The sequence below is a fragment of the Tyto alba genome, unplaced genomic scaffold (genome assembly GCF_018691265.1).
Source record: "Tyto alba isolate M040663 unplaced genomic scaffold, T.alba_DEE_v4.0 Super-Scaffold_18, whole genome shotgun sequence".
Classification (NCBI taxonomy): domain Eukaryota; kingdom Metazoa; phylum Chordata; class Aves; order Strigiformes; family Tytonidae; genus Tyto; species Tyto alba.
The window spans coordinates 5742539-5757694 of record NW_024881280.1 but is presented as its reverse complement, the minus strand read 5'-3'; the positions used below and the strand labels follow the sequence as shown (position 1 = coordinate 5757694).

Genomic DNA, 15156 nt, shown 5'->3' with positions numbered 1-15156 from the left:
ACACATATCTTAAATGACTTTTAAGATGAGCAGGACTCCTACATGTTACTGACATTATCCTTCATTAACTTCAATTTTCTTCTTCTCAAGTTCCATTCCAATGCTGAGACAGAGAATGGGGAGAAGGAATTATTGTCAAATTCATTACCTGATAGTTTATTATAGCTATTTCATGTTTTTAAAATTCTAAAATGTACATTACACTTCTAGATGCATTGTAATTTTAACTCTGCTTGCTTGGTTAAAGTAATGCACACAGATTACTGATACTAGTTAGCTCTATATTAATAAATAGGTCTCCTAAAGGGTGTGCTTGTTGTGAGATAAGAAAAAAAGTCAACAAAGTTTTCTGTTATTCTTACAGATTTTTACACTGGAATAGCATGTTAAAGGTTGAGACCCATGAAATCCTGACTTTAAAGTAAACCAAATAAATTACCTTGCAGGAATGCGATCTTAGTATGATTATTGAAAAACCAAACAAATCAAAACAAGCACACACATCTGCCGCCAACAAAAATTTCATAAAGTCTGTAACATGAATATCTAACAACTCTTTAATCTTATATCTAACTGAACAGCCATCATGCCTTTATCCAGCTGAATTATTTTGATTCATACCTTGACTTGCAGATGAACTGAGATTCAGAGTTTTATTGAGGTGCTGTAGAATGAAAAAAAAAATAAAGATATCAGACTTTAAAGGATGCTAATTTTAAATTGAGACTTAGTGCTGAAGGTGAAATATAGAAGCTTTATGGTAGTTGCCTTTATCTGATGATTTCAAGGAGATTTGATGTTCCTAAAGCAAGTTTCATAAGATTAATGATACTAATTAATAAGATTCATAATATTAAGCTTTGAGCCACATCTAGACTGTACAGTATGGCACTGAACAGAAATACTTGAGCTAGCCAGTGAACAGAAAATAGCATGTCTTAATAAGCTACTGCACAGATTAGCCAGACACTTCAGAGTTCTCTGTCCAAGTTCATCATCTTACTAATGCAGCTAAATTGCTTGCTGCTGAGACCCCAGTGAGGATGTCGGTGCCCAGCACTGCAAGGTGTACTGTGTACACATTCCTGACTTAGCACTGAGTAAAATATTGAACTCCATGCTGTGTAGAAATACCTTCAAGCATGCTGTGCTGAAGATGGATCTCTGTCAGTGGCTGTGATGTAGGTCACTTTCACAGCTTTTTCTGCTTTTGGTGAGCATTTAAAGTGGTGCTATATAGATTCAAATTGGCAAATAGATACATTACTAGCAGCTTTACAAAAAATATTTAGTCTGCATTTCTTACTGTGTTACAAACATGGGACTTTTTTTTTTCCTGGCCTTTTGACAAACAAAATAATCAGTGTTTGAAAAATGCTTATGATGTAGCATGCATTACCTTTTACAGATGTCTAATGACTTAATTGAAAACTTTCAATTGCAGAGTATGGCACAAAGGATAATAAAATTATCCACAATGCAGTGTCTGTAGATAGATCCTGATTCCAGTGATAAGTATCTTCTCTAGAAATATAAAGTCAGAAGCACTGTCCACCTTCAGACCTGTATTACCTAGCAAGTAATCTAATTCTGTCATGACAGTTTAGAGTGAAGAACACAATGTTGCTGGTGTGTGTAATCAGCAAACCTTTTTATATACCACCAAAGAAGTCAGGGCTAGGTAAAGGGGAATTATGATTTTATTTTTATTTTTTTTAGCTTTCTTCATTGCAATATCAGTGTTATCCATAAAATTAATCTGATTACCTCTGACGTCCAGTCTGCACTCTATTTCAGCTTCACCACACTCATTAACAGCTTTACAGGTGTAACAGCCGCTGTCAAATGGAGTGGGTTTCCGGATCTCCAGGGTCAACACACCCTGTTTACTGAACATGCGGTATTTGGCATCCCCAGAGAGATCCATCTTGTTTTTGTACCAGAATATCTTTGGCTGAAGAACACAAAAGAAGAATTTTACAATAGAAGGTAGAAAATGGAAGACTGATGACTGATCTTACAGCTTTAATTTAGTCATCAAAGGTTTATGCATTATGAGGGCTATATATTAGACAGCAGTGTTAATTTTTGAAAGAGTCTCTCCTCATTCAGTACACACTCATGAAACTAATAATCCAAATGTTCAGTATTTTTTTTTAACACTCAGATAGCATGTAGAGAATGTAGGTCTGTACCCTATTTTATCACAGTTCTTTAAAAAACCCTATAAACTGGCTAAACATTCATTCAGGAGTTATTCAATTGTGCTTATTAAAATATTTTGGAATGCTTCAAGTATCTCACAGAAGGGGAATTAAACAGCACACATGATTAGAGCAGAAGTGTCATAATGGTCCATGGGTGTTGGGTGGCCAACTTGGGATGCCAGAATTTGGGCTGGGAAAGGATTTTCCAAACCACTGAGCATATCTTCAGTGACTTCAGCAATTTCAAAATAAAGTTCCTGTTGGCCTTTGCAGAGTGACAAAATAGTTGTCTCTGTACCGATTCAAGCCACTGTGTTTTGTTTCCGGTACCTGAAAATGGGCCTTTAATTTTTATAACTGAAATTTTGAAAATTAAAAATATGATATAAAGCAAACAGGTTTTGTTTATTTCAAGCTTGTTAGTACATATAGTGAAGAAATAGGCTTGAAAGAGTAGGAGGCCAAGATCTGCATTTATGTGTTTTTCTCTCAAAATTAATGTCTTCTATTTCTTCACCCATAAAAAAAACCCTACTGCATTGTTTTGTACAGTGCATTCAAATCTACTTAAACACTTCTGTCTTTAATCTGTGATACCCAATTCAGTGCAACCCAGTTCCCATGCTTAATTTTCTTTAAAGATATCACCTGGGTTTTTTCCTGCCTCAAAATTTTTTGCTTCTTTTCTATACCTTCTTTATCTTCCTTGATACATGTCTTTTATTTCAACACTGATACAAGGGCACGAATATTGGCTCTGCTTGAAGTGGTAACTTTTTAATGTCGTACAGATCGTATCTGAGGAATGCTTGATAATCTGTAGTTATTCAGAACTGTAAAACTATAAATATAAGCTACTCTCTGTGAAAAAGACCTGTTGCAGAGTTCTGCAGTAGTTACAGAACCTTTTGTTAAGGTTAATTTGGGCAATGCAAGTACAGAAATGTATCTGGATAAGCTGCTTTAAAAGTATGATGTGTACTGAAGGATGAGGGCTATATGTGTCCTTCAGGCTAATGTGGAAGGAAGAGCTAGCATGCTCATATTCAAAAGCCTGCAACTACTGTATTTAACAGCTGTAAAATACAATGTCTTAGAATTGTCTTAAAAACATGGAAACTGAATTAAGTGGATACAGATGCACAAAAAGGACAGTTAACCAAGAGGGAATATCATTACTAACACTATCATTTCGTTATGAGTCTAAGCTGAGGCAGCTACTGGATGATGGATTTTGCCTACAGTTTCTGGTACTTCTACTATAATGTTCTTTTGCAGCTATTTACATGGGCATACTTCCTTTTTATATTTGAATTTTGTCTGGACCTCCTTCATCTAGTGAACTGCAACAAATTATTGCATTAAAACTTTTTTTTTTGAGTTAATATGAACTTCGAGCAATTATCTTACATGTTTTGCTGTGTAGCTATTGGATCCTTGTGCAGGCATGAGGAAGGGAGAGGAGCTGGAAATAAGCAGGCAGAAGGGGAAGGGAGAAGGGTACTGCATTTTTTGTGATTGTACTAATTTAAATTTATGACAAGATTATGTCATAATATGGTAAATTCCTTCACTGCAGACAAAAAGCCTATTTCTCTTTTTTGAGAAACCTAAATTTAGCTCCTAGCTGATACAGTTTTTAGTGCTTGTTCCTGACTAACAGTGAAGTACATCCTTCTTGTACTCTTTGAAGAAACTTCAACAAATATATTTAGAGTGAGAAAATATTCCTGAAATTAACAAAAAAAAAAAAAAAGCCCCCAAACTTCACATATGACATCAGGTCTTATTCTAGTTAATTTTGCGGAATAACAGACTCTCAAAAAGTTATGTGGATGTATTGACATAACAGAACAACTGCTGTTCTTATGTATCATCTAGGTTAATGGAACCGTATATTACATTAGCTGTTGTGTTCTTGAAAGACTGAAGAGAACAAAATACGCATTGTGAGAAGATGATTTTTTTGTTGTCTACCTTCTTCAGTGAGTAGATTTTATGTACACATGGTACATTTTCAGTGGCGTGGTGTTACCATGGGTGATGACTGTCCTTTCCTCTGTCTCCTTTACCGTACTGCCCCACTGATTCTGTGCACCACCACACAAACGCTTGCACTGTGTGTTCTGGTTAAGCATCAGTTAGGAGTGAGGTGGGAGATAATTGGGTGACCTTTACTTTTTCTTAGTATAGTCATGTTACACACCAGTCACATTGAACTGGCCTGAATTCTACGGCAGCGTCTTGGCTTGTTGCAACAGTATGAATGACAGTTGATGTAACCTCTACCTTGGGGATTCCTCGTACAGCACAGCTGAGTGTGGTGTTGTATCCTCCAATCACAGAGCGGTTTACTAAAGGGTGAGTGAATTTAGGAGGTTCGGAGAAGTCATGTTCTTTGTAACGAGGTGGCTTATAAGTGGTGCCTGCAATTCAAAGAAACAAAATAGTAAGAACTGTGTTTTCAGTTCTGTTGACTTGTATACAATGTATTTGTCATTTAATTTGCTTGTATGATTTAGAGAAGCTTAGAAGCTATGGCATTTATGATATAACACATCTTTAAATTCACTTTGCTCTAAAACACATCTCATGTTTAATGCTTTAGTTAAAGGCCCTGCCAGTCACGGGCTTTCAGCTTCTGTTAAAAATATGAAAGCCATATGTCTGCAGGGGAAGTCTTCACCACAGACATTTAAACTTTTAACCCTAGAATGTAAATGTAACCCCCCAGTTGTATTATTTTCTTAAAATAATATAGTTGAGGAAGACTGTGATTAAATACTTTTTAACAGATGTTCATGTTAGTACAGGAAGTCTGCACAGATAAGGGCTCTTGATGCTAAAATACTTTATAAGTGCTAGTTATTAAGTACTGAAAATATCTCTAGTGGTGCATCTAGTAATACTGCATTTACCAGTGTATTACTTCTGGTTACTTAGTGGCTTTTGTGATCTTTGTTTTGAAGAATGTTACCTGTTTTTTGGATATAGGCAGGGTTTTTGGTGGTTGCAGCAGTTTCACTCAATCCACACAAATTTTCACTGAAGATTCGAAAAAAATACTCATTTCCCATAATCAGGTCTGACACTACACAGTTTGTGCGACGATAGTGATCAAAAACAGTATACCATTCCTGTAACAAGACTATACTGTTTAGAAAGATGTTATGAGAGGTCAGACATGGTGCTAGTTTTGATATGGAGAGATCCTTCTTGCTACAAGGAAAAGACATGTAGACAGATATTTAACACCAGCCTGTGAAATGAACATTATGTTGCTTCCCATGAAGATCAACTGATCTATTTTCTTACTTTTATTTTCTGGTTGTTCTGATACATGCATGAATACTTGCATTTTGAGGGGGGAAAAAAAAAAAAAAAGTACACACCAAAAACTCTTTACATTTTAGCCCTTCTTATATCTGGGGAACCTGATACAGGATGTGTCCTCAGAACATGACTACTTGATGGGGACTTCCATGAGAAAGATGTTTTCCAGTTTGACTGGCATACATACCTCTCTCTGGTATGCCCAGCATCTGAGTTCAAGTCTAACTCTTCCTCCCTCCCCTTCAGTTTTGCCCTGCATTCATGAAAAATGTAATTCCAAATAAAAAATAAAATTCCACTTGAGTCACCACCAGAGACAGGACAGGCTAGGTCTCTCTTTCTACATTTTCTACTGAGCATTTTATACAGTTCTATACTTAGCCTTTTTGTTCTTTTTAGATTCTATTCTTCAATGTTTAACTGCCTCCAATATGCCATAGGACACCTTGGACACACAACTGAGTCATGAATTCAGCTGTTTGCCTTGAGTCCCTCTATTCCCAGGGTAGGTAGTAGTTGAAAATAAAGTCACTGACTCAGCGCAATTTCTTACCATTGTCTTTTTGTCAGCTTTCTGGACTGTGTAGCCCAAGATCTGTGCATTGCCATCATCTTGTGGAGGTGCCCACTCCAGGGCTGCATTAAATCCCCAAACATCTACAAGCTTTATATTCTGAGGAGGACCAGGCTTGTCTGTAGAGGAGACATGAAAAAAAAAAAACAACTTAGCTTTTAGTTTGAGATCTAAGAGCTTTGTAATTTCCTCCCATGCAGGGAAAAAATAGAACTTGATAGCAATCTATAATTGTTTCGTAGAAATATACTTCATTTATGTGAAGTTGAAGCTGTAAACAGGAAAGTTGGGAAATTTTCAGATATCCTCTTTATACACTTTGAGAGGCCTGAAGCCTACTGAGGAGTAGACAATACAGTAAAATTAGTAACATAGGAACCAGACAAACTCTTCCTTACAGTAAGAATAAGAAGCGTGTGGTGTTTGGATGGGGTGATTAACTCTACTACAGTTTTATTACTTGCTTTGTAACCTCAGTCCAATTTCTCCGACATGTATGTACACTGAGAGTAATACAAACAAAGGCAACTGGGTATATATTTCTCTCAGCTAAGGAAGGCTGGCCATTTGGGAATATACTTGTCTCTCTCTCCTGTTGTCTCTGTTCTTGTTGGCTTGCCCACTAGTGACATTTCTCTGTAATAACTAGAAAAAGATCAAACTTGCAAAGAGGTACAGAAGTCTATGTCCATTTTAAGATACCTGGAAATATATAGAAGAATATATATTATAAAATTATATTAATTTTCTTTTTTCCTTCTTTTAAGGATCATTCATATTTATCCCAGTGTTGCTTAGTCAAGTACTGTAACATTTAAATTTGATTTATTAAGTAATATTCCCGTCTGTTTTGATTTGAAGATACTAGTTCCCCTTTTTGATATTTTAGATTGTTGCTCACAGTTACAGGGTCTGTTGGGGAGATAATCATTAGGCCTGGGTAGATGGTTTTGTGATTGAGTGAAGAATAGCTCGGGATCATTCTAGATAGAAAATTGGAAATCGTCTCTCCTGTTTATAGCTAAGACAGAAAAGTGAAGAAAGTAGTATCTGATGGATGTAGGTTTGAGCTGAGCAAAGCACAATGGAATGTAATTATAGATTGCTTATTGCTTAATTCCTTAAAGAAGGATATGCAAACCAGTAATAAGACTGTTATTGGGGAAACTGTGACTTTCTGTGTCAAAGCATAATGTGCTAATTCTCTTTTCACTGGTATATGTTGGAATCAAAGACTGCTGTATAATTAGCTTTTAACCCTTTTTGTCCTCCTTCAAATTGCTGAACTCTGCATGAGGTTTCATAAGGAATATGGAATGCATTGCTCTCATTCCCTTTATTGCCCTTTTCCTCTCTTACCCTAACATTTCAGAGAAAAAAGCTGCCATCTTCTGTGTTTCTCAACAGCTACCGACTTCAGATAAAGCCTTCTTTCTTTTTCTTCCCTGTTTCTGAAGTAGGGAAATGTAATGTGTTGTCAAATGAACAACATTGCTTATGAAGATGTGGAAATGTATTTGTTGTTATCTTGAATCACAACTTAAAAGAAAAAATCTAGATTTATTTCTAGATGTATATCTTCATTATACAGAAAGCAATTAATCTATTCTGAGTTGAAGAGAAGAATTCTGGATACTACGTATGAATACCTGTGTGGGTATGAAAACTGCAACAGTCTCAGTGGGCAAAACTCAACAAGCCCTGAATAAGTGTATTATAATCTAATAGTAGACAGATGTTGTGATGTTTAGCAATTTGTTAATTATTTTCAAGTCTACCTACTGTTATAACCCTCCACAGTACCTGCCTAGTTTTACAAGTGTTCTTCCTGTGTGCTTACCTACCATTATATTTACACAAGAGTTGTTTTTTGTTTTAAAGGCATGCTTACACAACACTTTGTCAAAAACTGTGGCGATCTTAGTGATGGTAGTTGGTTTAAATACTATAGGAAGAGATTGATAAATGAAAGAAAAATACAGTCTTAGGTGCAATGAAAGGAAAAAGAACACTTTTTGGCGACGCCTTACTGGACAGATAGATTTTGAAGCCTGTGCCTTATTGCTCCTTGTTATCTAAAAGCATTTATCTGAGAACCTCTTTTCAAAACTAAAAATAATGGGATGTCAGGTCATCCATTAATTCAGTAATAGGTTGGAAAAGATAAACTTCAGGAATGTGTGTGTATATATATATTTAAGACATTCTTATGCATGTATTTATTTACATACGTATAGATATGATTTTGGAGGGGGAACAATTTCAGAGTATGACTTTATTAACAGAGAAACACGTTAAGTCTTAACCTGCTGGTAGAATAATATGCTAGCAACTCAATGATATGTTAAATAATTAATTTTTAATTTTTAATAAATTATTACATATAACCATAGTGGTATAAGTGGAATAAAGAAAGAGAGTGTACTGAAAGCCTCAATATTTGTAAGGCTTTGTAAAGGACAATCTGACAAAAGGTAGAGGTGGATAAATTTGCTAAATGGATCTTTATATTCTTGATCTTTGAGATTTGATGGGATAACGCAATCTGAAAGAATATATATTCAATAGTCCTTTTTAGAATTGTGGAATATTCCTTTCTTAGTACTAACTGGTACATCTCTAACTGGTGAATAGAGGATGGGAAAAGTTAATGCTAGTGATGCATCTGTAGCAAATTATTTTCCTTTGTAGGACACTCTGTTAGAGTGGGAATTTATCTTCTGGGGAAATATTCTGCTACCTTCACCATGAGCTCATCTGAGGATTTTTGCATATTACTGAATTTTTTAGAATGGAAGAAGAGATAAACTGTGAATTATCTTTCACAAATAAATTATAAGTTACATTTTCAAATAAGAAATAATGAAAACAATAAATAATTATAGTTTAAAAAAAATATGGAACTGAGGTTTGCTTTGGTTAATAGAAAGCATAATGGAAAGCACCATTTATTGACTCATGTAGAGGGGGAGAAGAAGTTGTGGGACCCATATTTTTCAGAAATTGGAGATATTTTCATTATCTAAGACCTTCCTATAAATTTTTGAAATATACTGTATTCTTGTAGTAAAAGTCCATATTTTGTAGGTCTCTTGAGTAAACTGCAGCAATTGTTTTGGTAATAAGGTTTGGTAGTGTAGTAAGGCAAGTGAGTGGGAGATACTTGGTACTGTGCTGTAAGAGCTATGTGCTAGAATCTAGAGTCACTAACCAGTTTCAGAAAAGTATGTAGGTGTGTAGGGTGCACCCCTTCCCTTTACCCAAATCCCTTGGGATTACTTTGTTTTATCTGCCATTTACTTATTTTGCTGTTGCAGAACTGCAGCCATCCTCTTGAGCAGAGGCAGCTGCTGGTATTAAGACATATTTGCTCCAATTCGTTATGCCTTTCTTGTTTGCTGTTGGCACCACTACATACATATTCTGCCAACATTATTTTATAAAACCTTCAGCAGAATACAGTCAACATTATAACTTTAATTCCAAAGCATTAGGAGTTATGTTTAAATGGTATTCTTGTGCCAAGATACATATTCTAAAAGTATGTTGATACATTGGTGGAAATTTGAGATGGCAGTGTGGAAGTGTGGGGAAAGAGAAATAAAAATAATTATCAGGAATGTTACATAGAGCTGGAATGAGGAGAAATAGAAGATCTCTGGCTGAACATTAATGAAATCCAAGTAGGCAAGATTTCAGAATATATCTGATATAATCCCAAGGGAAGTTACTGAAACTTTGGCAGTGCATTCCTTTAAAATGACACTAGAAAAGCGACTAGAAATTGTATAATAGAGGATAAGCTTCCACTAAGCCTCAAGCTAACTAGACACTCTTGACACAGAGTAAGGCACTAAATGTGAATTTTCCAAATTCACAGGACTGTGTCTTGTTGTCATTTCTAATTCTCAGAACAGTAGATGTCTATTAGTGCTGTGATTTTATCTTCACTGTCCTTATCTGCTGAAGAAGACCATGAGTATATCCCTTCTAGGATTCATATTTCCTTCCTTGAGGACAATATGGGTATTCCCAAGAACATCAGAACTCTCAGATACTTTCTATCAGTCTTGAAGTGGTAGAAAGAAGGGTGATAAAGACAATCAAAGATATGGAATGACATCTTTTTGAAAATAAATAAAGTCTCTGAAGTTTGATCAAGTTTAACTGTGGAGAGTATGACTGAAGGCTATAAAATAATGAATAACATGGAAAAGGTGAATAAATGATTATTCATGTTTTTTTCGATACAAAACTGTATGGACATCAAATGAGATTATCAGGAGAGAGATTCAAACCAAACAAAATACATAGTTGTATGTGAACTTAAACTGAAATTCCTTACAAAAATATGTTTGCATTCTGAATCTAGAACTGGATTAAAAAACTGCATAAAGTCATGCTATAAAAAAATATCTCAAGAGCTATGGGACACACAGATAATAGCTCTCCCTCCAAAAGTCTGTAGGACACAGATAATTTCAAACTGGGAAAATATACTAAGAAAATAAAGTGACATGCTAGCCCTGTTCTGAACTTTGTCCTAGTCATCTGCTATCAACCATTGACAGAGAAGGGATTCTGAGGTACTCGGATCTTCGGATTACCTCAGTATGGCCACTGTTTTGTTTTGTAAGATATGCTTAATTTTGATGTCAGGTTCTTACCTATGATTTGCATTGTTATTACAACTTTATCAGTCATGTTTTCTATCTGAAGAGTGACTTCATATGCTCCCGAGTGATGAAGTTCTGCCTTTCTGATGAAAAGGATTGTGTCCGTGTTGCTGTTCCGAATTCCCACATCTTTGGAGTCTAGAGTTTGACCATCTTTCATCCAAATTATTTTGGGTCTTGGTTTACCCTGAAGAGAAACAAAAGGATTTTTTTTTTTTTTAGGCTACAATAGATTTTCAATTTTCTGTTTTTTAGCGATCTGTAAGTCCAGAAACCTAATTTAATATGCAGACTTGAGATAGTAAACTCTCTAAATTCTTCCCAATTTCTGTTTTCTTGCAGACAAGTATTTGCTCACATCTGTGCAGTTTAGTGGCACAGTGCCCTGAGAATGCCACTTAATTATATTTAGAGAAGAGACTGAAATTATATTGAGAACAAATCCAGAAAAAAGTATACTTATGCTGACCTGGTAATTTTTCCCAGGCATCTGTGAAGCCAACAGTTGACCTGGCTCACTCTGATTATTATTAAGTAACAGAAGTCTTTTATATCTGAGGAGTTTATTAGCTTTTTCAACCCTTCTCCTCCCTTTCTTAAAATATTTAATTCTCTATCCCCAGGCATTTTTAAGATCTTTCAAAAAATTGTTATAATCCTGAAGTCTTGGGATGTGAAACTGACTGTGTAATTGCATTGCAAAAATTGTTTTGGTGACTGTCAACCTAAGCAGTTGGTGTTGCTACACCCATGGAAGATGATGTTGTGAAATTGTGGCTTACATCACTGTCATTCAGCTATTTCCGAGAAAACTGGTGGGTAATATTTAGTTCTTCAAAAGTTGTTTAAGTACTACTTCCACAGTGCAGCTCCAAACCATGGATCCCAAGAAATCAGGAATGGGCCATATCATATTTATTACTGTTTTTATAGTCAGTCTAGCAGAAGATAACTTGGTGGGGGTTATTTTAGGTTTCTGCCAGATCAACATGGTGAAACAGTGCAGCACAGGGCTAGCTGAATGCCAGGAGCAGCTCAAATGGGTAGGGAGGGAAAGTGAGACCATCTGAGCCAGCAGTCAGATCTGCTTAGGCTGCCCTGGAACTGAAGTCCAAGGCACTGAAACTGGGACACATACTGCCCTCCACCTCTAGGAAACAGCAGAGAAGGGACCTCTGGAAGGCTCCTGAATTCATGGGGTGCCTGGAACATACTCTGTAAGGCTGTATCTTTTTTCCTTAGGCTACAGAGGGAGATTAGAATACTTAGACTCTTGCTTTGGGTGCCTAAAGATAGGCAGAATAGAAGTAAATTTTTGTGCTTTTATTACACCTTTGTTTCAGGTTTGCCTGGGATTTGCTCAGAAAGTCTGTGCAGTGTCATTTTATTTATTTCTGTGGTATTAGAAAAAAATTCTTCTTTTATATGAGTCAGGTCAAGATCCATTCAATATTACACTTAAAGGACTTCTCAAACATCTAGAAATTGCTATTATTTAATAGATGCTCTTTTCTCCAGCATCTAAGTAATCAGATGTATTGTAATTGATTTTACATCATGGATGATGATAAACCTTGAATAAGCAATATTTTTTGATTTCCCATTTTCCCCATCTGGTAACTGGTTTTCTTACTGCTTTCTGCCAAAGACTGTAGTCACCTCAAGCCTGTAGTTCTGAAATATTAGATACAAGATTATTTTGGCCAGTTCTAGTGTATGTTCACCCTGGTCTCATTTTATAGAACCCTTACAAAAATGCAGTAGAGGCTTCCCTTCATCTGGAAGGCATAGTAGAAATTCTTGAACAAGTGAAATGATGTGTTTTGGGTGGGTATGGGTTTTTTTGTTTGTTTTCCCCCTGCCCCCATCCATGTCTGTTTATTGGTAAACTTGACTTGACAAGAATTGACTGTATTTTACTTTCCATATATATATATATATATATATATATATATATTAAAATATAAGGATTCAGCTTGAAAACTTTGGCTAGGGGACTGCTTTCAAAATAAAACCAATCTACTTAAAATGGTATCATTATATGAAAATTTTATTTAAATTTCTAATTTGTCAAGACAAATACTTGGCTAGGTTTTCAGACTGATTACAGGATTTAATAGTTCTTGATGGACTACGTAATGAGGGGAATTGAGCATCTTGTCCTAAATATCTTGGCAAAAATGGTCATGAGAAACCATAGGATTATCTTTATCATAAGAAATATCCTGCCTATAAATCAAGCTTTGCTGCTGCTGGTGTTCTAGTGTGGTTGATCAGTTATGTTCACTCACAGCACCTCAAAAAAGTGTCAGTGGAAGATTGCAAGTGGTCAGAGTGTTGGCTTTCATATACTCTTATATTTATAGACTGTGAAAAGCATCAACAGATAGAAAGCATGTTCCTAATGTGTATCTCAGAGGATTGGATTTCTGCAATGTGTAATAGGTAATCTGAGAGAGAACAGTGAGTGACAGAGTGGGTACTTGACTGCCAGGGAAGAATGAATTAAAATGCTTTTAGATGTTTATATTCCCACATATATGATGGGCAAGAAGACTGCTTAGTAATACTGTGAATTTTATCCACTAATAGCACATAATATCCCTTCAATCATCTGCCTGTGTAGTTAACTGCGAAAAAAGAATATGTTGATTTCCTTCCTTTCAGCAGAATGTCCCACCTGCTTAATGTACTCAACAGAAAAAGGGTTAGTAGTAGTACTGTACTTGCTCTTCTCTGTACATTTTAATCTGAAAATTTGAATAGATTTGCAAATAGCATTTATCCCAGGATACCTTGACAAGGTATTTAATAGAATTTCAGTGTTAAATGACACAGCAGTGACCACAGAGGTCACTGGCAGGGTTGCACAGAAACTGTAAATAGTAGAAGACACTGACTTACACTTTAGTTAGATAATATTCTGCCTCCTTGTGTTCCCTAGCTCAGGGTTCACAGTAATTCCAGTATTTATGTATTTTCTCCTATATTCTTTTTGTAATTTGAAGATTGCCATCATATATACTCAAGAGTCTTTTTCTCCAATAGAAGTGGTCAGTGAATTAAACTTTTTCAAAATGTAAAGTCAGATGTTCTTTATGCTTTGCTTTTTTTGAAATAATCTCAGCTTTGTATATTCTAAATAGCTTTTACAGTATTAAGAATTGTAGCTACAGATGCAATTCAACACTACTACAAATTTAATTCACTCAGAAAATACTTCTTGAATTAAAATCCTCTGGGTTTGTTTTCAGGCTAAAATTTTGTGTTGATGGATAGATTTTAGATTTTTTTTGTTGGCCTTGCCTTTTAGGAGACAAGAGTTTATACTGACAGATGATTTACCTGTCAGTCACCTACATGTACTTTGGCCTGGGGAACTGAGTGCGTGTCACCTAGGAGAGTAGGGCAAAGAACTGGCAAATCTGGGAATATTGAAATGAGGCTGCTCTAAGCAAAAGAGGTGGGTTATGTTGGGAGGATGGTGATATAGGGGACATAAGACACCAATCTAAAAAATGTCAGACATCAGTTCCTCTGCTTATGGGATAGTTTGTCAATTTTGTGCAGATTTTCTTCAACTCAGACATCAGAGCAGCAATTTTTTTTTTTTAGATTTACATAACTCAGAAACATCAGATGTAAAATCTTGAATTTTGCATGTGGCTGGACCTCAGCGAAGGGGCCATTTTAGCAATTTAGGTGATAAGAAACATGAAAGAAAAAAATAAGTATGTGATTATGTCCAAGCATTGCGAGCATGCAATGCGGGGCAGTTACTCTGTGTATTGGTTTGCAGCTGTTTACTGATTAGACACGTCTTTCTCAAAATGTAACTTTTCATGTAATCCAGTAACCACAGGGCAAAAGACATGCATATTTTATTTTACATAGATTTTTGTTATTGTACAGATTATTATTTTTCCCTTGCTGGTACTACCCAAACAGAAGTATAAAGGTAATGTGTGCATATACGTCATGTATGTCTCCCTTGCTGAAAAAATATTTTGCACATCTCTAGCATCTTTTACAGGAGAATTTTAAAAGTCTTTGCTAATAACGGTGATTGCGTTTTCATAAATGTCAACCCTGGACAGCAGAGAAATTTTAGTTTCTTCAAATTATAAATGACTAGATTAAATTATATATATAATATTACTGAAGATACATCTTTTAGAGCCAGATTCTGCAGAAAACCTTCCTTTCACACATTAATTCTTGCACTGTATTGATATTATAGTCTTGCACCTGAAAAAATCCCTGTGGTGTTTCACGAATAATCATTATAGTTGCTTATACAACTGTAGAAAATGCAAAGACAGGGTAACTGGTTAAGTCAGTCTGTGTGTAGATTTTAGCAATTTTG

General features: G+C 35.6%; 1 protein-coding gene across 1 annotated transcript in view; it reads right to left on the bottom strand.

Annotated features, from left to right (window-relative positions):
* The window catches only part of MYBPC3 (myosin binding protein C3), a 62585-nt gene continuing 47429 nt past the window's right edge, over positions 1-15156 (bottom strand). Inside the window, exons 29-35 of the mRNA XM_042790885.1 lie at positions 10782-10977; positions 6094-6233; positions 5185-5344; positions 4497-4633; positions 1768-1954; positions 622-664; positions 1-103 (exon numbers count right to left, since the gene is read on the bottom strand). Of these exons, the coding sequence (XP_042646819.1) occupies positions 654-664; positions 1768-1954; positions 4497-4633; positions 5185-5344; positions 6094-6233; positions 10782-10977 (831 nt within the window). The 3' untranslated portion in view covers positions 1-103; positions 622-653. The remainder of the gene's footprint in view (positions 104-621; positions 665-1767; positions 1955-4496; positions 4634-5184; positions 5345-6093; positions 6234-10781; positions 10978-15156) is intronic.